General features: G+C 62.9%; 4 protein-coding genes across 6 annotated transcripts; 1 reads left to right on the top strand and 3 right to left on the bottom strand.

Moving 5' to 3' along the window:
- Window positions 1-1,551: 1,551 nt before the first annotated feature.
- Window positions 1,552-11,030, bottom strand: WDR97 (WD repeat domain 97). Its single transcript, XM_058699412.1, is given in 24 exon segments — window positions 1,552-1,864; window positions 1,941-2,002; window positions 2,088-2,632; window positions 2,983-3,145; window positions 3,225-3,346; window positions 3,436-3,633; window positions 3,721-3,912; window positions 3,994-4,413; window positions 5,941-6,024; window positions 6,122-6,153; window positions 6,156-6,246; window positions 6,329-6,586; window positions 6,689-6,838; window positions 7,038-7,098; window positions 7,370-7,491; window positions 7,596-7,728; window positions 7,912-8,002; window positions 8,078-8,314; window positions 8,403-8,545; window positions 8,616-9,315; window positions 9,479-9,600; window positions 9,741-10,369; window positions 10,549-10,676; window positions 10,876-11,030. Coding segments are annotated over 24 exon segments (5,016 nt in total). The 5' UTR covers window positions 11,006-11,030; the 3' UTR covers window positions 1,552-1,661.
- A 98-nt stretch (window positions 11,031-11,128) lies between these two features.
- On the bottom strand, window positions 11,129-14,091 carry MAF1 (MAF1 homolog, negative regulator of RNA polymerase III). Its single transcript, XM_058699418.1, has 8 exons — window positions 13,953-14,091; window positions 13,023-13,148; window positions 12,801-12,929; window positions 12,558-12,723; window positions 12,297-12,418; window positions 12,095-12,214; window positions 11,793-11,942; window positions 11,129-11,667 (listed from the first exon to the last, which is right to left on the bottom strand). Exons 2-8 carry the CDS (start codon window positions 13,103-13,105, stop codon window positions 11,646-11,648), a joined length of 792 nt encoding a protein of 263 aa, XP_058555401.1. The 5' UTR covers window positions 13,106-13,148; window positions 13,953-14,091; the 3' UTR covers window positions 11,129-11,645.
- A 454-nt stretch (window positions 14,092-14,545) lies between these two features.
- On the top strand, window positions 14,546-19,348 carry SHARPIN (SHANK associated RH domain interactor). Of its 3 annotated transcripts, XM_058699415.1 has the most exons (9): window positions 14,546-15,025; window positions 15,314-15,488; window positions 17,950-18,081; window positions 18,159-18,300; window positions 18,376-18,466; window positions 18,544-18,697; window positions 18,776-18,894; window positions 18,983-19,108; window positions 19,188-19,348. In XM_058699415.1, the coding sequence occupies exons 1-9, from the start codon at window positions 14,828-14,830 to the stop codon at window positions 19,269-19,271; spliced, it is 1,221 nt and encodes a 406-aa protein (XP_058555398.1). In that variant the 5' UTR covers window positions 14,546-14,827; the 3' UTR covers window positions 19,272-19,348. The 3 variants fall into 3 exon arrangements, with proteins under 3 accessions (XP_058555398.1, XP_058555400.1, XP_058555399.1); XM_058699417.1 differs by lacking the exon at window positions 15,314-15,488 and having other exon boundaries at window positions 17,954-18,081; window positions 18,383-18,466; XM_058699416.1 differs by lacking the exon at window positions 17,950-18,081.
- A 777-nt stretch (window positions 19,349-20,125) lies between these two features.
- On the bottom strand, window positions 20,126-22,612 carry LOC131494788 (cytochrome c1, heme protein, mitochondrial). Its single transcript, XM_058699414.1, has 7 exons — window positions 22,443-22,612; window positions 21,638-21,834; window positions 21,425-21,551; window positions 21,180-21,337; window positions 20,931-21,091; window positions 20,515-20,615; window positions 20,126-20,429 (listed from the first exon to the last, which is right to left on the bottom strand). The coding sequence occupies exons 1-7, from the start codon at window positions 22,569-22,571 to the stop codon at window positions 20,325-20,327; spliced, it is 978 nt and encodes a 325-aa protein (XP_058555397.1). The 5' UTR covers window positions 22,572-22,612; the 3' UTR covers window positions 20,126-20,324.
- Window positions 22,613-23,670: the final 1,058 nt, after the last annotated feature.

Raw genomic sequence — 23,670 nt, 5'->3', positions numbered from 1 at the left:
TTCCTGACGTAACCTCCACCTGGTCATGATATATTTTCATTTTTTAAATGTTTATTTTGAGGGGCGCCTGGGTGGCTCAGTCGGTTAAGCGTCGGACTGCGGCTCAGGCCATGATCTGGTGGTTTGTGGGTTTGGAGCCCCAGGTCAGGCTCTGTGCTGATATGGAAAAGCCTGGAGCCTGCTTCGAATTCGGTATCTCCTTCTCTCTCTCTCTCTCTCTCTCTCTCTCTCTCTCTCTCTCTCTCAAAAATAAGCATTAAAAAAAGAGTTCGTGGGAAGGCACGGGAGTGGGGGAGGGGGAGAGAAGGGGAGAGAGAGTCCCAAACAGGCTCTGTGGTACTTTGCATTGATCTCCTGACCGAAATCGTGACCTGAGCCCAAACCAAGAGTCAGAGGCTTAAGTGACTGAGCCACCTAGACGACCCTCTCATGTTGGTATTTTTACAAATATATCTGTTTTTACTTATTTTCTCAAGCTCTATGCCCAATGTGGGGCTTGAACTCCTGAGTTCAAGAGTCACACACTCTACCAACTGAGCCAGCCAGGTGCCCCTCTCATGCTGGTATTTTAAAAAGAATGTAATGGTTTTATAACTTAAAGCATGAAACACCTGTAGCAGCAGACCGCCCTAGGCCTCCTGGTCCTTGTCTTAGCAGGCATGGGTCCTTTTATACAAAGGTCCTGGGGCTTCTTGCCCTACTCTGCGAGGAAAGGGCCACCCTCTTGGCAGCCCCAGAACAAGAGCCCCTGCACAGTTCAGGGCCTGGGGCGGGCGGGTTGCGGACAAATTCTAACCAGAAAGCCATGGAGAAGAAACTTCTAAAGTCGGAGGCTGAGAACATTCACAGGAAACAAACTGCTGCTTGACGGCCCAAAAGAAAGATGTAAAAGCTAGACTGGCCCTTCGCAAAGGCACACCCCACAGCCAGTGCACACCTGGGCCCTACGAGTTGTCTGACCAGTGTCCTGGGAGCTTTCGATGGCTCAGAAGGAAGCCAAGGCCCTCTGAGCCCTCTGAGACTTCACATACGAGGTATGTCTCCTGACAATTTTCAGGTAGAAGGGTCCAAAGGGCTGCTGTCCCTCTATTGCTTCTTGAATAAAGCACATGGGACCCCATCAATTCCTCTCCCTTCCAACCCAAGGGTAACCAAGGCACCAACAGATTCTGGTCTCACCTCCGGCAAACTGCAGGCTCCCCTCCCTTACACACACACACACACACACACACACCTGTGGCCACCTAGACCCTCCCACTCCCTCCATGCCTGGCCACTTGCTGGCCCACAAGTTCCCACTCCCATCTTGACCTCAGTAATTTACTGACAAACGCCGGCCGAGTGCCTGAGCAGGGACATGCCCACATGGGATAGGCCCCTCTCCAGGCAGACAGCCCCCGCCCCCCCCCCCCCCAAGTGCTGACCATGCCAGACTCCAGCATGGCCCTGGCTCCTGCCTTGCACATGCAGCTGGCCACTGGGAGGTTCACAAGACACAAGCAGGACCTCCCCGTGCACCGTTGCAGCCCCCAAAGATGAAGGTGCACCCAGTTTTCTGGCCACGACCTCTGGACTTTATTTCTAGGGGGAGAACAGTTGGCTGGAAAGCGGCTTCCTGCCTCCAGGCTGGAGGGAAGAAGAGACTGGGGCCACCAGCCTGGTCAACTGTAGCTGTCAGGGTTCGTGTCGTCCGGCAGAAAGTAGCGCTGTAAAGCAGGCTGCAGGAGCAGTGGGGGCAGCGGACGGGCAGGCCTGGGCCAGGCCGGGGGGAAGGGACGAATTTCCACCCTCGGCAGGGGCAGTTTCAGCATGCGGATGGAGCCATGGAGGGCACTGCCCACCCGGAGCCGGGACGGCATCCGGCCTGTGGGCCAGCAGGACAGTGAGGTCTCAGGCTGAGGTGGAAGTCAAGGTCTAGTTCTCCCCCTGTCCCTACTCACCTCTCAGTGTCATCGGAGGCCTCCGGACCTTGGCCTCCTGAAGCCGGAGGATAGGATAGTGCCTGGAGGGGTAAGGAAGTGGGTTCGGCCCCGTCAGCCCCTCAGCTGCCCCGCACGGGCCCTGTCCCGGCCTGGTGGCCCCCTCACCAGCGATCCCAGGGCTGTGGTAGCACTGTGTTGGGCACAGGTGGGCGCAAGCTCAGGCATGGGCTCTCGGGCTCCTCCTGCAGGGGACTCTGCTGCCGGGCCCGCTGCCGCTCACAGAAGAAGTTGAGCGCATCGATCGGCCCCAGGTCCAGCATCTGCGACTGTGACCAGTCCGTCTGCTCCAGTGGCAGTGGCTCATCCGGCAGCGCAGTGGGTACTGAGGGGTGCAAATGGACCTCGGACGAGGGGCAGAAGTGTCGCAGTGTCTCTGACAGCGTGCGTCTGGTCCACCAGAAGCACACTGGCGGAAGCGTTTGCTGGGCCTGGGACTCAAGGGTGGCCAAGTCCAGCTCCCCAGGTGAGACCACCAGTGAGGGGGCCCAGGAGTGGGCCGAGGGTGTCGCTGAGACATGAAAAGGTGACCCAGAGAGCACGGAAATCTGAGACGGGGCCTCCTTGGGAGGAAGGTAAAGTGCCGAGGTCCTGGAGACCTTGGGCAGCACCTCTGACAACTCGGCTACTACAGAAGGCTGCAAGGATTCCATCTGTGGGGGAAACAGCCAGTTGAAGATGCCGCCAAGCCCAAGGCAGAGGCCCTCCCTCCCCCAGCAGGGAGGCCTGAGTGGTGCTGCCCCTGGCCCCAAGCTTCAGACCTGGCTGCAGACTGCTTCCTGGGGAGGAGCAGGAAGATCCCCGGAGATGGGGGGTTGGGGGACAACAGGAGAGGACCAATGAGCACAGGTACAGAGCAAGCCGAAGAGCCAGCCAGCCGTACCTGGATCCCCCCCTCCCCCACCCCGACTTGGGAAAAGCCTAGGGAAAAGACAAGAGGCTCCACTGGCAAGTGGCCTGCCCCCCCCTCCCCCCCCCTCCCCCCCCCCCCATCCACCGGGACCTGTAGCCGCTCCATCATTTCCTCCAGCTTCTGGCAGCAGCGTTGGCGCAGTGCAGCCTTGCAGTTGGCGTCCGGGCCCTGGACCCAGGTCGTCATCTCCTTGAACAGGAAGCCCTGCGGATCCTGAAGGCCTAGCCCTTCCAGCAGCTTCTTGAGCCAGGGCCTGGGACAGTGGTGAGCAGCTAGCTTATCCAGAAGCCTTCCTAAGCTGGTGGTGAGGATGAGTAGGGAGCAAAACTCACCGGCAGGAGGCTGGCGAGTAGAGGAAGTAGGACATGAGCTCCAGCACCACCTCGTGGGACTCCAGGGAGCAGGCCAGAAGGAGCTGCAACGCCAGCGTCACGAACTGCTTCTGCGTCTGGTCCTGAGCGCAGAGGAGCGAAGCAGCCGGGTAGGTGCTGGAGGCCCGGGGCGGGCCGGTGGGCGGGGCTGGGGGCGGGGCCAGAGGTGCACCTCGAGGCTGGGGGGCTGGTCCAGGTTGAGCAAGCGCTCCAGGATGCCCCGCAGCCGGTTACAGAGGTCTCTGCTCACGTCAGGCAGCAGCCGCAGCAGCGCTCCCAGGATGTGCACGCGGTCTGCCCAGGAGGCCTCGTCCAGCAGGTCCGTGAGCAGCGAGGCCAGGCCCTCCACCGTGCCCACTTCGGGATACACCTGCGATACCCAGCGCCGAGGCCCTGTTCCCTGCACTGCCCGCCTCCCCGCCAGCCTGTGCTTCCCAGGTGCCCGAGACCCCCGAACCTTCAGGTTGAAGATGGGGAACAGCTTTTTGAACCAGTTCTGGCAGACGAAAAATTGCAGAAACCTGGGCAGATGGCCGTAGCGCTCTTCCCAGAGCGAGCGCCTGAAGGGGTACGAGGGGCCGCGCGAGGCCTGGGTCCCGGCGGAGGCGTCACGAGAGTGCAAGGGCTTCGGGGTGGAATCCTCGGGGCTCTGCGGGGCAGCGGCAGCAGCTGCAGGCCCCCCTCTCCGCTCCTGACCTTGGCAGCCCCGGGGGCCCTAGCGGGTGCCTACCTTGGCCTCCTCCAACTCGGAGAGGTGCCCGCGTGGGCTCAGGGAGTCGGAGGCCCAGTCCAGATACAGCTCCTCCTCCTCCTCCTCCTCCTCCGCCTCCTCTTCCCCCAACCACCGGATCAGCTTCTGCTGCCACTTGGCATGCCACTGCCTCCCGCGTCGTCGTGGCAACCACATGTCCTGGCTCCCACCTGGCTGCAGAGGGGAGAGCACGGGTGGCCGCTGGCATGCCGCGGGAACTCGGGCCCCCTTCCATAGAGCCCAGGAGCAAGCCCCCCGGTCCTCCCTTGCCTGGTGTCTGCCGTGGCTGGTGAGCGGGGCGGGGGCTCCGAGGCCGCTGACCTCCCTGTGCGGCCACATCTGCTGCAGCACCACGGAGTTGGGCACGCTGCCGGGGAAGTGGACGGGCCTGCGCGAGGGCTGCAGGTGGACACGGCAGGGTGGGCTGAGAACCCGAACTCCACCCGCCCTCCCACCCCACTCGGTGGCCAGTCCAGCTCCGCGGCCGGGTCTCCGGGAGCTGAACTGGGCTCGCGCCCCCGTCCACCTGCACCTGTGTAACACCCCCGGACCGTACAGACTGGGAACTAAAACTTCATCCTCCTTTTGAAAGAGGAACTGCATGGAGCTGGGCAGAGGCTCAACAGTGGACTGCGGCCCTGAGCTCTCGGGCACAAGTGGACACTCTAGCTGCTGGGTGGGTAGAACGTGCAACTCTTGATCTTAGGGTTGTGAGCTCAAGCCCCACACTGGGCTTGAAAACAAAATCTTGTGAGAAAAGGACACTCTGTAAAAACTGGTTTCCGGTAACCAGACTAAAGTGCCAGAAAAGCAGTGACGTGTACAATGTGATTACATCTTCTAACCACAACTTTTAGAAAGCAACCTGTGTGAGTTCCCTAATGCCTCTGCAATTTGCGAGTGAAGACCCTGGCTTTTGCTCGTCAACAGGACTCAATCTGGGTTGCTACCAAATCTGTGCTACCCGGATCGTGACTCCCTGTTTTCTCAGTCAACACCCAAAACGCTCAGACAGGCAAAGAGAACCTTTAGAAACCAGGTGGAAGGCCAGTCAAGGGAGGCATCAGCTGTGACGACTGAGGAGGAAATCTGGGCAGCCTCTGGGGACCCCTGACACCCCACACCCTCTCCACGGGACTTGGCCCCCAGCCCTGGAACCGGGATGTCCATAAGAATTGGTGCTAGGAGCCTGGAGAGGTGGGCTGAGGGTTTGGGTAGATGGTGCGGCTGCAGGAAGGATCGGCGACACCCCCCCACCCCCCGCCCCGGGCAGATGACAGTGCCAGCGTGTGCAGGGAGTCTGGGATGGAGACGTTGGGAAGCTGGCAGAGTGCAAGGGGCCAGCTCCTGTGGCCTCTGCTCCTTTTTTTTTTTTCAACGTTTTTTTAATTTATTTTTGGGACAGAGAGAGACAGAGCATGAACGGGGGAGGGGCAGAGAGAGAGGGAGACACAGAATCGGAAACAGGCTCCAGGCTCCGAGCCATCGGCCCAGAGCCCGACGCGGGGCTCGAACTCACGGGCCGCGAGATCGTGACCTGGCTGAAGTCGGACGCTTAACCGACTGCGCCACCCAGGCGCCCCATCTCTGCTCCTTTAAAGGGAGGGGACTCTGGTCTTCCAGACAGTCCGTATGGCACCTGCTCACCCAGCACGTTCACTGGGGAGGAGGTGTGCCGGCACAATGAGCTGGCAGAGGCCTTGGCTGTGCCTAGTGTCTTCTCTGGGAGTCTCTGGCCCTCTGGCCGCTGGCCCCCAGAAAGCAAGGAGTCAGGGCCCACAGACAATAGCACCACGGCTGGGCTGGCCAGGAGGTGGGGGGAGGGCGACAGGCGGCTCGGAGATCAGACTGGACCAGGAGGTCTGCAGCAAAGGGACGATGGGGTGCGTGAGAAGGCTGCCACCAGAGAGAGCAAGGGACTCTTACCTCATAGGGCTGAATGGTGGCAGGAAAGAAGCCTCGGAGGTTGGAGAGGAGCTCCTCGGGCCGCCTCTTCATCAGGAGGGGGATCTGGGGCAGCAGAGGGGCTCAGAGCCAAGCGTGGGCCCCCAGTGCCCCTGCAGCTCTGCTCCTGGGTGGGCGCTGCCTGGGCGCCTGGGCGCCTCACCCTGTGCTGTGTGTGGGGGGATGGTAGGCCCGGGACCACAGGCTTCTCCCCTTGGAGCCCTCCAACTGCAGCTGCAGGTCCAGACTGAGGCCCAGGCTGCCGCTCAGAGAGGAGCGGGCCAGCAGCTGAGGTGAGGGAGGAGGAGTCGCAGGGTGGGGGGCAGGGTCATGGGGGCAGGGTCGAGGTGGGAGGGGCGGGAGGCCTTACCTGGGAGGCCCTGCTGTGCACCCCCCGGTGGGGGTGGGGGGTGGGCAAGGGGACTCGGGGAGGGGGGGCAAAGCGCTGGCCCCCGGTCCCCAGGTCCTGCAAGGGGCGGGCTGCCGGCCCCCTTAGGGCTTCAGTGCAGACCTCAGCCTGCCTAAGACTGAGGGCAGCTGTGGGCGAGACACACACATCGCAGGTCTCTCTCTCCAGTGTGAGGGTCACAGTACTCCATTGCTGGGATTCTCTTCCAGAATGCATGCCCTGGAAGGGGTGCAAAAGGGATAGGCAGGGGTGAGGGGTGAGGCCCCGGGGTGAAGGGAGGGGCTGGAGTCTGGGCTGAGGCTGGGGAGGCTCTATACCCACCAGCAAGCCAGGGCCATAGATGAGACGCAGATAGTTGTCAAAGGCCTCCTGCCGCTGTTGCCAGGAGGGTGGGGGCTGGGCTGCCGGGACCACCAGCCCCAGTCTCAGCATCTGAAGGTCTTCATCCCGGGAAACTAGGGCTTCTAGGTCCTGGGTGGGGGTTAGGGGTCAGCCCATTCGTCCTTCAGTCTTGCCGTCTGCTTTCCAGACAGCCACGGGATCCCACGCCTGCCCCAGGGGCTGAAGGAGAGTGGCCTGAGCCCAGGGAAGGTTGTAGGGCTGGGGCTTTGGGACGGTGAGGGGGTTGGGGGTTTGGGGGTTGGGGGTTGGGGGTTGGGACCCACCCCACCTCCTCCAACACTGGCTGCTGAGGTGTGGCCGTCTGGTGATGGATGAAAGACAAGTCCGTGCTGCAGACAGGGATGGGCACAGGTGGGACACTAGATGTCATCACCAGGGGGACTGGGCAGAGGCTGGGACCGGTACCTGGGGGTGGGCATGGCCAGGCCTCTGTCAGAACACAGCCCAACAGCCAGGAGTGGGGATGCCAGGGCTGGGACAGGTTGGGGTGGTCTAAGTGGCCTGGGAGCTCTGGGTCCCCGAGCTGGGTGCACGCAGCCAGGCCCTGACTCGGGGGAGCTAGGCAGGGGCCTCTAGAACAGTTCAGCTGGGCCAGCAGACCTAAGACTGGCCGCCCCACGTAGGCTGGCGAGCCTCTGCAGCTGGGCTGAGGTCAGCGACTCCTGGGTGGTCAGTGGCAGGGGAGGGTCATCCACCACATCAGGGACCTTCCGGCGTAGCTTCTGAACAGGAGAAAGAAACCTACAGCTCTGGCCTGGGGGGGGGGGGGGGCCTGTCTGCCCACAGCAGCCTCGCTCTGCCCAGGAATCCTGTGCCCACTGCATACCTTAACCAGGTAAGATGTGGGCAGGTAGAGCCTATGGGACACCAGGCACAGTCGGGAGCCCAGAGCCAGCACCAGGTCCCCGCTGTCGCTGCAGAAGGTCAGGGCCTGAGGGGCACCATTCAGCCGCAGGAGCCTGGAGGGAGCGGCCAGGGCGAGAATCCAGCCCTGCTCCAGAGGAGGAAACTGAGACACTAGCAGGGGCAAGCCCCCTTTCCCCGGTCCAGCCTCTGGGCTCTGCTGCGGGCAGAGGTGGGGGAGCCCTGCTGGCTGCCGACAGGCTCCCAGCCCCCCGCCCCCCTTCCCAGCCCCAGCCCACCTCAGCAGGCGATTCTCGGCTGTCCAGATGCCGATGGTGCAGTCCAGGCTGGAACAGGCACACAGCTTGAGTGTGGGACAGCCACACAGGCCTGAGGGACCAGGGCTCGGCGTGAGGGACCAGGGCCAGAGGGTGGCCTGGGCTTTATCTTTGGCCTGCCCCTCACCAGTGATGTGGTCCGTGGGGTCATCCTGGGGCCGGTGATCGTAGCGGAGGCTGTCGCCCAGGCCAAACTGCACCAGGCCGTAGGTGGCGCGGCCTGGATCCTCAAAGCCCACAGTCACCCGCTTCCCCAGAGCGCAGAGCACGGTCGCCGGGTGGCAGCAAGAGAAGGTTCGCAGCAGGCAGAGGCTCTCCTCAGCATAGGGGAAGACACGCCACATCTTCACGGTCAAGTCTCCGCCTGCTCAGGTGGGAGGCAGGACTGCGCCTTTGTCTGGGGAGGGAAGGGGTTCCCGGGCCAGCCCCCTGGGGGGAGGAGAGATGCTGACCAGAGGACACAATGCAGTTCCAGGTAGATGCAATGGCGGTGACGGGGCCCGGGCTGTGTGCCGCGGTTTGGAAGACGGGCTTCGACCGGCGCCACTCGAGGACCGAGAGGGTGCCATCCGTGTGCCCCACCACGGGCAGGTACCTACGCATGACATTAGCCAGTCGGCGCGGGCACCATCACCTTGCCCCACGTGGGCGGCTCCGGCACCCACCGGTTTTTGTCCTTCCGGGGTCGGGCCGGGTCACTGAGGCACAGCTCGCCCCCATGCTGGCGTACGATCTGCCAGCTGGCGAATGCGCTGCTGGGGTCTGTGAGGTGGCTGTATAGGTGCAGGCAGCAGGGCCTGGGCGCGGGGGCCGGGGGCGGGCACACCCGGTTTAGCACGCGCATGGGGCATCGTGCGGCGTTGGCACACACCAGGTGTCCGGCGCGTGTCAGCAGCCACAGTGCTTCCCGCGGTAGGCAATAAAGCAGCGAGGCTGCGCCGTCCTCCGGTTCGAGCAGCAGCGCGCTCACCGTGCGCCCGGTGGCGACCGACACGAGGTAGACCGAGCCATCGGCGCATGCGCACACAAGGCGCATAGGCAGCGGCGGGTGCGCGGGCGCGGGCAGCGCGGGCGCGGTCTGCAGGTGGAGCACCGGCGCTGACAGCTGCGCCAACGGCGAGTAGAGCTCGCGAAGGAGCCACAGCTCCACGCTGCTCGCGCTCAAAGAGAGCACTGGCCAGCCGGGGCCAGCGGGCGCCAGCAGGCGGTTCACGTGCCCAGATGGCACCCCTCGGCCCCGGCTGCTCAGCGCCACCTCGCCCACCTGTGCTGACGCCTGCAGGTCCCACGTGCGCAGCGTCCCATCCTGCGAGGCTGACAGGACTAGGGCGGTGTTCGGCAGGACGGCCACAGCTGTCACTGGGCCTGTGGGAGGGGCACCAGGGGATCAGGGAAGGGGAGCAGGCGGCCCGGGATGCAGCCGGTGCAGAGAAGCTCGGGGAAGGGCTGGCGGAGACTCCCGACCGCCGGAGCGCTTACACAGGGTGGAGGGAGAACGGGCCTCAAGGGCCTAAGCGGTATGGCGCACCTGTGTGGCCCACGAACACCATCCGGACCTGCCAGTCGGCCTCCCACACCTTCACTGTGCTGTCGCGAGAAGCCGTCACCATGGCCTCTACCTCCTTGCAGTAGGCCAGGTCCGAGATGGTGCTGAAGGGGAAGAGAGGCCTCCGCAGACTCAGCACCCCCTGGTGTGTGAGCCCCGGCGGCCCTCCATGACTTGTTTCCTCTCCTGGATTCACCCGTCCTCTCTCACCCCACCTTCCTCCCAGTCCCTAGGCACCCCTCACGTTTTATGCAGGTCCCGGCGCACGTCTACGAGAGCCCAGCGGTCCAGATCAAAGGTGAGCACAGCCGAGCCACAGGCCGCGAAGCAGCATGGGGCTTGGTGGGAGGGCAAGGGCCCGAGAACCAAACGGGTGACTGCACCTGCAGGGCTTGGTGGCAGCTGCAGAGGTGACCCACACGGCACCAGGCAGCGGCCTCCTGAGCGGAACTTCCAGAGCACCAGGCTGCCGCCTGCCTCTGCCACCAGCAACAGCCCCAGGCTGGGCACCGGCAGACAGCAGACGGGCTGGTGGCCCGGCACCCTGCCCACCCCTGGCTTGCTCAGCCACAGCAGGCTGAGGTCAGGCCTTAGTATGGCCAGCCCCTCGGGGCCCCAGCCCACGAAGCGGCCCACAGCACCCAGAGGGCCTGGCACCGCCACCAGCCCCGTGAGCACTGCTGGGGCACACAGCTTCTCGTAAGCCCAGCCGTCTTCTCTGTGCAGGTGCAGGCGGCCCGCACCATCCAGCACCACGAAGCGTCTGCCCGCTGGGTCCTGCGCCACTGAGCGCAGCCCAGCTGCCACCGTCAGGTGGCGCAGCGGCTCCAGCCCGTGTGTCAAGTGGCCCACGCACAGCTCGGCTCTCTTTTCCTGCGGGCAGGGGCGAGCGGGCCTGCATTCAGCTGGGGGAGGGGGGGGTGCTGGAGGAGAGGTAGTGCCCCTGCCTAGGGGAGCCAAGGGGATCCGGGCGGAGGGCGTCCTAGGGACAGCGAGGGGAAGAAATGGGCCAGAAAAGAGGCCTCGAGGCAGGTGCCACAGGCAAGCCCCACCTTTTCCACGAAGTCACGGAGGCCTGTACGCAGGAGTAGCCATAGCTGGCGGGCACGGGCGCGCGGGGTCATGTTCTGCCACCGCAAGCTGCTGGTAAAAAGCCCTGGGACTGGCTCCGAAAACGACTCTGCGGGTCAGCAGTGGAAACACTGTCGATGTGTGGTCTTGGGCCCCAAACTCGAGGCTGTAGGCAGCCAGGGGCCCTCCCGAGTGCCTCGCCAGGTTAGGGGACTCCCCACGGAGTGTTGTGTCGCGGCAGGCAGAACTGGTGCCTGAGAGAGGCCTGTCACGTGGGGATCTGGGGCGGCGAGGCCAGGCCACCTCACCATTCTTCTCCTTGAGCAGCCCTGGATCCGGGACGTCATAGCTGTCGGCATCGTACAAGTCGAGATCCAGGATCAGGCTGTCACCTTCTACTGAAAAGGGGTTGCTGACATCTGACACTCCGGTCTCCATTGTGGCCTCTGCAGGTCCGGCCGCTCAACAGCCCCCTAGGACCGTTGCTAGGATACCGGAGGCAGTAGCCCCGCCCTTGACGCAGACCCCGCCCCACACGCAGCACGGAGCCTAGATCACCACTAAATCACAGAAATTTTTTATTGGAAACAAACCAGCTGCAGCAAAGTGACACTCAGTGCACGCTGCCCAACGGGCAAGGTACGGGGAGAGGGTGGTACAGGTGGGCGTCAGGGGCTGGCCAAGCCCAGCGTGGTGACCGCAGGGGCCTGCTCACTGGGTCTCGGGCCCTTTGGGCTGGAGTGTGCAGGCCCAGGCCTGATCCGGCACGAAATACAAAAATAAACTCTGTAGTCCAGCTGTCCCTGCCTGTGCCAGTTCGTCGGGGCAGGGCAGTGGCTCTTCCCACCAGGCCCCGTGCTGTCCAGCCCGACCACAACATGGGCAGCTGGAGCCCGTGGGAGCGAGCAGACGTCTGCAGGCGGGAGCCAAAGGGCTAGGTGGGCGTGGCCTTGGGCGGCGCTGCAGCCTTGGCAAGCCCCGGGATGACCACCAGCTGGGGAGGCCCTGGGGCGCCCTCAAGTGAGGGTTCCAGGCACTGGCTGAAGCTGAAGGAAGCTGGGGCCTCTGCTCCTCGTCCTCACATACAGATCACCGGGACCCTGGGCAGAAGACGGCACACAGTGAGCTTCCAGAGCCAACTCCCAGGAGGTCAGGCAGAGAGGCACCCACTCTGTGCTATCGACCCCTGGCTACGGAGAGCCAGGCCACAGCCACCGTCACACACCTGTCCTCCTCCATGGCGCTGGTCTCCTCGGGTCCGCCCTCACTGCCTCCACTTCCGCTCTCTTCTTCCTCCTCCTCCTCTTCCTCCTCCTCCTCACCCAGCTCCATGTCTAGCTCGTTGCCGGCCTCCGACGGAGTATACGTGGATCCGCTGGGGGAGGTGTGGGAACGGGTCTTAGGACTGCCTGTCCCTGACCCGTTGCTGACCCCAGGGAGGACAAAGTCAGGAGCGGGGTGGGTACAGCTGGGAAGTGGCATGTGACAAAGCAGGGGCTGAGGGAAAGGAGGCGGCCAGGCGCCCACCTGATGGACCGGCAGCTGAAGAACACGACCCGCTTCAGCCGCTTGTTGTAGAAGAAGTAGTTGAAGGACCAGAGGCTGCCATCCTCCCCAAAGGGGTCTGAGTCCAAATCCGGGTTGTAACTGCAGAGCGCGGGGCAAGAAGTGGCATGAAGGCCCAAGTGCCACATACACCCACGGCCCTCCTACAGGAATGCCGGCCCACCTGTAGATGTCACACTCGGACAGGCAGATCTCCTCATCTACTGCGTTCCAGAGCTGCGGCTTCAGGGCCTTGAAGTCCTCCCGTACGGCCGAAAACAGGCTGCAGTTGACTGCGTTCACCACCTAGGATGGTCACGGTTGGGACTGGCTAGGACGCAGAACGGGAGGCATGAACTGGGCAGAACCCAGGGGCCACTATAAGTCGGAAGGACAGTCGAGATAGCTGTGGGGCTGCGGGTCCCTCCCCCCACCGGACCCTCACCCAGCTGAGGCTGGGTTCCCTGCTGAACTCATGGCTTCGGGCTGTGCTGAAGTCATAGTCAGGCCGGAAGGACTCGTTGAGCGTGGCAATCAGGTAGAAGAGCGTCTTGCGGCTGCACTTGTCGCTCAGCGGGCCCTCATCCTCACCACCTTGGCTCTTGCTCAGTCTGCAGAGAGAGACGCATCAGCCCAGCACTGCCCTGAACCCCACGGCCCACAGCAGGCACGCTCTGCGGCAGCTTACCTGCTGGGGCTGAGGCCCGACGTCTGGGGTGGAGACAGCGCCTCCAGCACGTGGGGCTGGCCCTCCTGGCAGAACTGCTTAAACATGTGCTTGTCGTCTCCCGCCATCTTACACGAGTAGCTCTCGATCCTGCAAGGTGCACGTGGGACCACGGAGCATGCCACCCATCAGGTTCAACTCGAGGGTCCCTGAGACACCAGCCTACACAACCCCCCACCTCACCTGCCAATGATGTGGGCGTCTCCAGTCTCCACTGTCAGCTGCGAGTTGATGGCTTCGAAGCTCGAGTTCTCCAACAGCTTCATGTCCTTGGGGAGGGGGTCCTGCGCTCAGAGGGGCTAGTGCTGCCTGAGGGTGGGAGACCGGTCCATGAGTATCTGGCCCCTGGGGCTCAGCCTCTGGCCTCCCAACCGGGTAAGTGGAGCCGCTGTAAACAAGCCGGGTCCCTCCTGCGGCTTACTCCTAAGCCCTCCGCGCTGGTAGGAGAGGCGGATTAGATCCTGTTACCTGAGAGTGGTGAGCTGAGGCTCTGGCTCTGCCAACCCTCTCCCCGTCCCCATACCTGGGGGCGCACCAAGGATCTTGCTCATATTGGGGCCTCTGGTTTATCTCCCTGGACACTGCCCACCGCGACAGAAGAGCCGCCTCCACCGTTAGGGGTGAGGGTCACTGTGAGCCCCCAAAAGTGCGGGACTCCTGCAGTACCCCTCCGGCCAAGCTCCTCAGCTAGGCTAATAACCCGCACCGGGTTAGGACCCAGGACACCTGGGGCTGGGGCTGGGGCCCTGCGGTCACCTGGGCGCAGCGCTCTTCCCTGTTCTACAGGCTCTCTATCGAGGTAAAGAGGAGAGCCATAGGCTTCCTCCGTTCTTCCCCGCGCCTAATTTCTTCGTAAATTAGTGACGCCACGGAACAGAGGCAGGCACCAAGAGCCCCGAAGGGCCGGTCGGCCGGCCGCTAGCGCTCCAGCGTCAGCCTGGCCGCACCCGCCTCTCCGCCGGGCGAAGGGAAACCCCAGCCTAGTCGCGGAGAACTACAAATCCCAGGAGGCAGTGCGCCCCGGGACGCGCGCACGCTCGCCGGCGCGAGGACCGCTGGGGGCTGGAGTTCTGAAGGCCCCGACACGGCGCCGGTCACAGAGCGGACACCTACCTGCTTGCGCAGCGCTCAGTGTGGCCGGGCCGGGTCTGGCCGGTTGACTTCGGCGCGGGTAAGGAGGCGGTGTGGGCTCCGGGCAGCTCGGGCTCCTCAGGACCGGAGGGCGGCGCTGCGGCCTCCGTTCGGGCCGCACTGTATCCGGGGGAAGAAGCTCCGCGACGACGTCCCGTTACTCCCGGCCCTGCCGGCCCTGCCGGGCTGCCACCGCGACATAGCCTCGCCCCTGGAAGGCGACCGACTATCGCGACCGACCTGCCCGCCGACCGCCACAGAAGGCCCGAGAGAGCAAAGGACCGAGCGAGCGACCTCTGCCTCCCCGGGCCGGACAACAACAAGCGTCCGCAAGGCCCGGCCCCCCGCCCCTGAATGGCCTGGTCCAGCCGCCGGGATCGAGAGCTCGGCTAGCCATTGGGGGCGTCTCCCGCCGTTCACTCCTACCGTCCACGTCTACTGGCTGCCCTGCCTGTCCGTCACCCTTCGAGGCCGTGCGATCCCACCTACTTTCCTGGCGCTCATTGGCTGCGCCTCCTCGCTCGTCCCGCCCCTGGTGTCAGCCCGCCTTCCCAGGAGTGGCTGGCGGACCAACGCGGGGCCCGCCCGCCGGGCAACCTGCGGCTCGGAAGGAGCCTGGGAATAGCATCTAGCCCCGGACCGGCGCGGCGGGTAGACGCGGACCGCTCGGCTGCAGCCCCCGCCCGCCGAGCCTCTAGGTCGTGTCCATCCTGGGTAAGACAGGAGGGTCAGAGCCGGGCCCCGACACTCTGGCCACGGCCGGAACCCCAGGCTCGCGGCCCCAGTTTCCGGTCGGCGGAGGCGCTCAGGGGCCCGAGCCCACGGAAGCGGGCTTGGGGGCCGGGGCCGGACAGGAGATGGCGCCGCCTGCGGGTGGCGCGGCGGCGGCCTCGGACCCGGACTCGGCCGCGGTGCTCCTGGCTGTGCACGCCGCGGTGAGGCCGCTGGGCGCGGGGCCGGACGCCGAGGCACAGCTGCGCAGGCTGCAGCTGAGCGCGGACCCCGAGCGGCCCGGGCGTTTCCGGCTGGAGCTGCTGGGCTCGGGACCCGGCGCGGTGAGTGGGGGCGGCGGGGGCGCGGGGCCCTGGGCCAGTCCCCTCCGCTAGACAGCTTTGTGCCCTTGAGCAGTTCGCTTTCCTTTGTTGCCGTTTCCTCGCCTGTAAAGTGGGGGTAAATGCTCCGCTACCTATCTTTGTAGGAGTTCTGTGAGGGCTTCTTAAGGTGATAGGAGTAAGGGTCTTAGGACGGGGCACGTGGCCTGTAAATGTTACGTCGTGCTCCTTTGGTCATCATGCAGGGTGTGCTGGCGGGAGGCACTGAGCCCGCACTCTCCCCTTCCTCAGGTCAGTTTGGAGTGGCCCTTGGAGTCAGTTTCCTACACGGTCCGAGGTCCCAGCCAGCATGAGCTGCAGCCCCCGCCAGGAGGGCCTGGGACCCTCAGCCTGCACTTCCTCAACCCTCAGGAAGCTCAGCGGTGGGCAGCTCTAGTCCGAGGTGCCACCATGGAGGGACAGAATGGTTAGTGCTCTGGAGCGAAGACTCCTTTTGGCTGGCCGGGCACTGCGAGTGCTGGGAGAGAAAGAAAGTAGCCCAAGCCCCCCCAGGCCTGGATGGGGGACGGAGTGGGGAAAGCTGGGCCCACCGTACCCCCTTTTGTGTCCTGGGAAGGCTCCCAGGAGGGAGAAGGTGGAGAAAAGGAGAACAGGCTGGAAAGCTTGAAAAGCTGGAGCCTGGAGTAGCAGACAGATGTGGAGGCCCAGCAGGCAGGCCCTCAGGGTCTGGGTGAGGAGTGCATCAGGAGCGATGGAAATGCACTCAGTGGAGAGTGACAGGTTCAGGTTCGAGCTACTGAAGACTGGTTGAGGGGCGCCTGTCGGTTAAGTGTCTGACTTCGGCTCAGGTCTGATCTCACCGTCCGTGGGTTCCAGCCCTGCATTGGGCTCTGTGCTGACAGCTCGGAGCCTGGAGCCTGCTTTGGATTTTGTGTCTGTCTGTCTGTCTGTCTGTCTCTCTCTCTCTCCCCCCCCCTCCCCCCCTCCCACGTGCATGCGCACTCTCTCTTTCTTGCTCTCAAAAACAAACATTAAAAAAAAAAAGTAAAAGACTGGTTGAGACCTCCCTTTGTGTGGGGGTGGTGTAGCAGATAGGGCTGGAGAGGAGGATGTTTTCAGAGATGCTTAGGAGATGGAATTGGCTGGATTTCATGGCTTTTAAATGGAAGAATTCATGGTTGAGACAGAAAGCTGGAGAAACAAGGTACTATGGAACTCCCAGACAGAGGACCTACGTGGAAGGGAATGGAGGTGGCTAGGTTCTTACACATCTGTGGGGAGAAGAACCAGGTGGATCTGGGCTGGGGTGGGGCTCTGGAGAGGTAAAGATTGGCAGTAGAAAAGCTCAACCCAGGTCACCAGGAGAGAGAAGCAAGAGAGGGTCTGACAGGTAGATAATGCAGCGAAAGGAAAGGAAAGGGCCCGCAGATGTGTCAGAAGATCTGCCAGAGGGAAAAGAAGAAAACCTTACTGTGCATCGTGAGAGAGGCCCAGACAACACAGCACTTGCAGAAGGAGAAAGACGTCCTTCGTTCGTTCGTTCGTTCGTTCGTTCGTTCATTCATTCATCAGATGTGTATCCCGGCACCCGTTCTGTGCTGAGCATGTTAGGTCTTGGAGACTTAGCATGAATGAGACTTGGACTTCCTGCCCTCTTGGGACTTGATTTCCAGAGAGAAGGAGAACATATAACATTGGTAAGCATAGACTTGTGCACACAGCATAGCATACGGGCTTCTGGAATTGCTATGTACGCTTGATACTAGTGTAACCTTGTACATCAAATGAAACATTTAAGTTGGAAAACAAGTAAGTAAAATTCTGCCAGATGGTGGAAGAATAGAAGAGAGGAGTTTGCAATTTACACACATCTTTTTTTTTTTTAAGTTTATTTATTTGAGAGAGAGAAAGACAGAATCCCAAGCAGGCTCCACACTGTTAGCACAGAGCCCAACACGGGGATCAAACTCGCGAACCTGTGAGATTGTGTCCTGAGCCGAAATCGAGAGTCAGATGCTTAACCAACAGAGCCACCCAGGTGCCCCGGGAGGGGTTTGCAATTTAAAATTGGGTGGCAGGGAAAGTCTCATTAAGGTGATGGTTGAACGAAACTCGAAGGTCCTCGTGTGATCACACCCACGTGGCCGGGAAGCAGCAGGTACCAAAGTCCCGAGGCAAGTGTGTGTGTTGTGTGTGTATGTGTGTGTGATCTTTGGGACTAGGTCAAGGCTGGGCCAGGCCTGGTCCTGGGTGCTCAGGGGTCCTGTTCATCACAGTGGGCAGATAGCTCAGAACACTGAGGGCCTGAGGTCGTCATAGGAGCTGCAGGACAGGTAGGCTGGGCCTCAGGAGGAAGGTAAGGGGAGACACAGGTGCCCCGCCAGGCAGTGGCCCAGGGGGTTTGTTGGGGATGGGAGCAGCCCGAGGTGTTCTGTGCTGGTGGTAGAGCCAGCTGGGAGGAGGGGTGTCCCTGAGGGCACCAAGAGACTACCTGATTGCAGGCCTCCTGGTGAGCAAGAAGGGGCAGGCTTCTGAGGACCTGTTTTGGTTCCGCAGTGAGGCCAAGGGAGCATCCCTGGCTGGCTTAGAGGGCATGTAGAGGCCAAGGGAAGTGGCCTGGCTTCTTTGGAGGAGGGGCATAGGTGAGGCTAGACAGTAGAAGCATGCAGAAGCATTCCAGAGCAAGGAAAAGCCAAGTGGAGCTTCAGCTCTGAGAGGAGTTGGTAGGAACCTTTTAGGGGTTTTTGAGGGCCAGGATTGGGTGGGGGGAGGCCTGGCTTAATGTGTGGCCAAACGCCAGGGAATGGGCTATGAGCTAGGAGGTGGCAAAAGTCCTGGAAACCTGGTCAGCAGAGGCCTGGGTGAGTAACTCGGCTTGGGGGCCGAGTCACAGGAGACCCCAGCCCAGCCCTCATCTTCCCTCCTAGGCAGCCTGCCCCAAGCCCTGGGCCTAGAAATGTGCCCTGTTTCCCCGCCCAGTCCCCCTGGAGTGCCCACACTCCGGGCCCCACAACCCAAGGTGGATCTTTGCTGGAGCCCTGGAGACTTGATGGAGAAAGGTAAAGGCAGGTGGCTGGAGGGGGTTGGAAGCAGCAGTCTGTGCTCAGCCCTGATGGCTTTTTGTCTCTCCCTGCAGAAGAGCTGGTGGGGCTCCTGGCCCAAGCCATCGAGGGTGGGGACGAGAAGGGGGCAGCCCAAGCAGCAGCCACCCTGGCCCGACATCATGTGGCTCTGAGTGTCCAGCTCCAGGAGGCCTGCTTCCCTCCTGGCCCCATCAGGTGAGGTCTTCTTTACTCTGCCACCCTAGCGCTCCCGGGTCCCCGTCCTCCCTCCTGACCTATACTCTGGCCCAGGCTACAGGTGACAGTTGAGGACGCCGCGTCCTCTGCCCACGTCTCGCTGCACGTTCACCCCCACTGCACCATTGCGACCCTCCAGGAGCAGGTAAGCATGGGGTCGGGGGGAGCCCTGTGCGGGGCAAGGGGCCTTCGAGTGACCCTGCCTTGATGCTCCGGCCCCAGGTGTTCTCGGAGTTTGGCTTCCCACCAGCTGTGCAGCGCTGGGTCATTGGGCGGCGCCTGTGTGTGCCCGAGCGCAGCCTCGCTTCCTACGGGGTCCAGCGGGATGGGGACCCCGCTTTCCTCTACCTGCTCTCAGCCCCGCGAGAAGCCCCAGGTCAGTCCTTGGTGTGGATGGGATGAGGAGGGGAGGCGCAGCCTGACACGCCCCTGAGCCGCCCCTCCTCTTCCACAGGACGCAGCCCTCAGTGTCCCCAGAAGATGGATGGGGAACTGAGTCGCCTGTTTCCTCAGTCACTGGGGCAGCCCAGAGCTCCTCTGCCAGCCACCTCCAGCCTCCCCAGTCCCCTTCAGGTAGGTGAGGGACTGGGTACCCTGGGCCTGGGATTCTCTGGGCACCAGAAGGAAAGGGTAAGCAGCAACGATTTCCCCACCTCCACAGCCTGGCTGGTCCTGCCCTTCCTGCACGTTCATCAATGCTCCCAGCCGACCCGGCTGTGAGATGTGCAGCACCCAGAAGCCCTGCACTTGGGACCCCCTTCCCGCAGTTTCCACCCCGCTGGCAAAGGTACCAGAGGCTGAGGAAGGGAGGGGGATGGGCAGGGGGCTAGGACAAGCAGAATGACTTCTCTTTCCCTCACCGCCAGGTCACAAGGAGAGAGGATGGCCCTGTCCCTCCAGGCTCAAGGTCCCTGGACCCCCTCCTAAAACTCTCAGGAGACCTTTGCTGACTGCTTGCTAGGGGTCAAACCAGGATTGTGGAGGGGCCACAATCTGGAGTCATTAAAGGCACTTCTGAGCCAGCTGAGTACCCCTTCCTTGTGCCTTTGTGCGGATCGATCTGCTGGGAGGACGGAGTGTGGGCATAGCCCCCTTGGGACTCAACTTGGCAGAGGCAGGGCCTGGTTGTCAGCTGGTGGGGCAACCCAGCCAGGCCCAGGTGACTATACTTAGCCTCCAGATCCCAGAGATCCTGGAAACACATGGGGCTGAGATCTCTTCCCAGAACCCAAGGGCACACAGAGCCCCCTCCCTAACACCTGGCCATGCCTCCTGTTGTCCACCCGGAAACCCTCAGGCACACCCTCTCCTTGCTTCCACCTGGCTCTCGCCCTTCCCAGTGGCCACCAGTCTCAGGCTCTTCCAGCCAGGATGCTCCTCACGTTCCCTCCTGGGGACAAGAAAAGCTCAGAAGCTAGGACCCGAGTGCTGCCACCACCACCCTCCCCTTGCTCTCACAGCCTACTCCTGCTTGCCTCGTTTTTCTGACCCAGACTCACCCCAGCCGCCCTGTGGGTTGCCAGGAGGTGCTGTCCCAGAACACCTCTACCCTGCCCCCTCCAGTTGTCCAGCCAAGAGATCAGGAGCACACTCTGGGTGGCCTCTGCCTAGCTCTGCCTCCTTAGCACTGCTGCCGGCTGCCTCCCTTCCCCACCTCCAGTGCTGCCTGCCACCTCCCAGTCTCCAGCCTGTACACGGCAGTGTCGGTCACACTGCATGGGACAACCCTGAGAGCTCGAGAGCAAAGGTCTTAGTCCCAGAGTCCCCTGCAAACGTGTGCTCCCATCACACAATAGCTCAAACGTGTGTTGAGAAACTTAATTTATTTCCATGATGGGGGCTGAAGGATCTGGAGCTAGAACCTGGTCTCTTGCCCCTTTCCCTCTTGTCCCAAAGAAAGAGGAGCTTGGCCAAGCGGGCCAGCTGAGGCCTGAACAGGTCCAGGGTGGCTCCTTGGCTTGCGGGCCTGTTCAGGCAAGACGGCCAGCAGACATTGGGCAGGGTCACTTGGGTGGCCGGTATGCCAGCTTCCGGCTCTTCAGGACTGACCACTTATGCCGCTTCATGGCGTAGACCAGAGGCAATAGCAAGCCCATCATCATCAACATCTGGGGATGAGGCAGGCTCAGAAGAAGGAGGCAGAAAGGACCCCAGCCCATTTCCCAGCCCCTCTCCCACGCCCGGCCATTTCACCTTGAGCCCCATGCGTTTGCGATGGTCATGCTCTGGCTCGGATGCCCAGCGCAGGAAGGTACACACATCCTTGGCTACCTGGGACATGGTAGCTGGGGTGCCTGAGCCAAGAATAAGTGTTAAGGGCTGCCCTTGGGGGGTCCCTCCCCAACCTGGTACAGCCCTAGAGCAACCTCCTCCACGTAGCCGAGATGGGGTCCAGACCAAGGCTTCAAAACCAATGGGACCCCCCCCCCCCCCCCCTCCAGCACGCAGGGGCCTGGGCTAGACGGGGTTGCGAAGGCTGCCCGTCAGCTGGCTCGGTGCTGGAGCCAAGAAGAGTGCACGACCTCTTTCTGTGCATGACACAGAAAGCATCCCTGGCGGTGGGAAAAGGGAGACCCGGCTTGTCCGCCCCCAGGGTGGGGGCTGCTCACCATCGTCATACTCCAAGACCTCAGTGTAGATGGGAGGAGCCATGCCGATGGCCTGGCCAGGAAAGTAGGGGTTGAAATAGAGACCTTCTCGCAATGACACACCGGTGGGCGGCTCGCAGTAGCCGGTTAGCAGGGAGAAGACGTAGTCCTCACCACCGTGCCTGGGACCAGATCCATGCCTCCTCAGCCCTGGCACAAGGTGGACTTTCCTGCCCCCTCCCCACACCGCCCAGCAGGCAGCCAGCGTACCTAGCTCGCACGATGTAGCTGAGGTCAGGGGGCAGTGCTCCGTTGTTGGCTGCTCGAGCGGCCTCAGGGTTGGGGTAGGGTTTGGGGAAGTAGTCAGACAGCTTCCCCGGCCGCATGAACATCTCCCCATCCTCGTTGGGGCCGTCCTGAACCTCCACCTGCCACCAAGAGCCCCGTCACAGCCCTGTCGTCCACCGCAGCCGGAGCCCCAATCCCCGGGGTCCTCCTCATCCCCAGGCCCACACCTCTTCTGCGAGCGCCTTAGCTTCATCTTCTGTGTAGCAGACACCCACCAGGTGGCGGTAGGCCACGTAGTCCATGCTGTGGCAGGAGGAGCACACCTGCTTATACACCTGGAAACCCCTCCGGATACTAAAGAAAGGGATAGGGTTAGGGGCCGCCAGGGCCTCCGCCCCAGCAGACCGCCCAGAAACCACCCCAGTCAGCCGGCAGCACACCTGGTGTGGTCCAGGGAAGACAGGAAGCCACGGTGGGACCACGGATAGCTGGGGGGGTGCAGCTCCAGGTCACTGGCGCTCACGGCCGAATGCAGAGCCACGGCTAGCCCTGCACCCCCTGCCGCCAGCATGCCCAACGCTGAGAGCATCACTTTCCGGCCCCGGGACAGACCGGCCTTCGACGACAAGGACACTGCCTGCAAGAGCCCCGCTCAGCGCCTGCCAGAACACCACCCGGCCCTACCTGGGGATCCGACTCTCAGCGCCTGCCTCTCCCCACCCATGCACCCGCACCCGCCAGCTCCTGCGGAGCACCACTGCCCACCCCGCTCCAGCCCGCTGCCGGCTCCTCGACCGTGATTCGGCCCCGAGGAGGGGGCGCAAGGCATGGTTTGGGATCCGGGGCTGGGGATGAGGTCGATGAAAGCAAGGGTGCCGGGGCAGGCCAAGGTCACAAGCCGCGGTCCGAGGTCAGGCTGAGGTCACTTCAGGACGCAGGCCGTCTGGAAGGCCGGAGCGGGAGCGGGCCTGGGCGCGCCCCCCGGAGAAAGCCCCCGGCCCCGAGCCGGCAGCGAGCCCGCCCCGCCGCCCCCCACGCTCGGTACCCGGCGCCTCCGCTGGTCGGGGGAGTGGGCGCCTGGTCCTGCTCCCCGGCGCCCCATACCGGCAGGCGGCGGGGGTCCGGCGGGGGCGCCGGGTGGCGGAGGCCGCTCCCTCGCTGCCGGGCCCGCGCCCAGAGCCTCCCCGCCGTGACCTTCAGGGGCTGCGGGGCCACACGGCGGCCGGGGCCGCGGCCAGCGCTCACCTGTGGCGTCCGCAGCGGGAGCTGGCAGGGCCGCGCGCCGCACAGCAAACTCCGGGCCCGCGCGCCCGGCAGCCCCGCGCCCCGGGGGCCCAGCACCGCCCCGCGAAGCGAAGCCGCCGCCGCCGCCATGTCGGCCCTCTTCAGCGCGGCCGCTGCTCCCGTCGGCCCCTGCGGCGCCACGGGAGCCCAAACGTCGCGAGAGCCTGGGAGGGCAGGGGCGGGCCGGGGCCTGTCCGTCAGGTAGTCGTGGAAACCGGAAGTAGGGTGGGAACCCGTGGTGTCTTCCTGCGGGCGGCACCTGCTGTCTCGGCCTGTCCGCTGCCCGGACGCGGTTCTTCCGGCCTGGGCGGTGCTTAGTCCTTTACGCTTGGGCCCCTCAGCCCGGCGTCCACGGCATCTTCGAGGCCATCGCTCACTTTCGTCCAGCAATATTTCCAGACCTGGCGCGGTGGCCATCCGTGTCGCAGCGCCTACAGACCCCCAGAGCGAAGGGGCGGCCTGCCGGGGCCAATCAGCAAGGTGGGGTGGGGGTCTCGCGGCCCACTGCCGCGGTCTCTTTCGCCCCGGTCAGGGTCCCCACTCCGGTGGAGCGTGAGCAGTGCCGGAAGGCTGGGGCCTCCGGGCTGCTGTCCCCCACCCGTCCCGGCCCACACGCGTGGGTTGTGGTGGCAGTTCTCCAGGCTGAGCAGGGGTTTGACAAGGATTTATTAGGCACTTATTATTACCCAGAAACTGTCAGATGCAGGAGCCGTGACTATGACAGCCAAGGGTCCCTCAAAAAATTACGGTCGGTCTTCATTGAGAATGAAGGAGTAAGGACCTCGGAAAATCTGCATCCCCTTCCCCCTATAAAAGCAAGGAAAAGACTAGCAGAAATTGTTGGAGTCAACTTTTTCAGAACTCTGGGAATTAGTCAAAGGAGTGCAGCATCCCGACAGTGTTTATTGAAGAAAACTGAATCTTGGTAAGAACAGTGAGTTTTGCGGTGTTTTAACTTGTTCTGGTTAAGGCTACTCTCCAGCCCAGTGGTAACCCTGGAAATTACAGCCCACATTCCTGGTAGAATGGAGCAGGGAGACATAATCCTGTAGAGGGAGCAGAACACCTTGCTTGCAAATAATTGCCATGATTTAACTTGTCTGAGGGCTCCCCGGAAGACCCCTCTTACAAAGCTCACTCAGCTTGCCTAGGGCCAATGGTCTATGCCCTGAGGATGTTTGCTGAAGGC

Source organism: Neofelis nebulosa, chromosome 14 (genome assembly GCF_028018385.1).
Source record: "Neofelis nebulosa isolate mNeoNeb1 chromosome 14, mNeoNeb1.pri, whole genome shotgun sequence".
In the NCBI taxonomy this organism is placed as follows: domain Eukaryota; kingdom Metazoa; phylum Chordata; class Mammalia; order Carnivora; family Felidae; genus Neofelis; species Neofelis nebulosa.
This window is presented reverse-complemented; position numbering and strand designations above follow the sequence as displayed.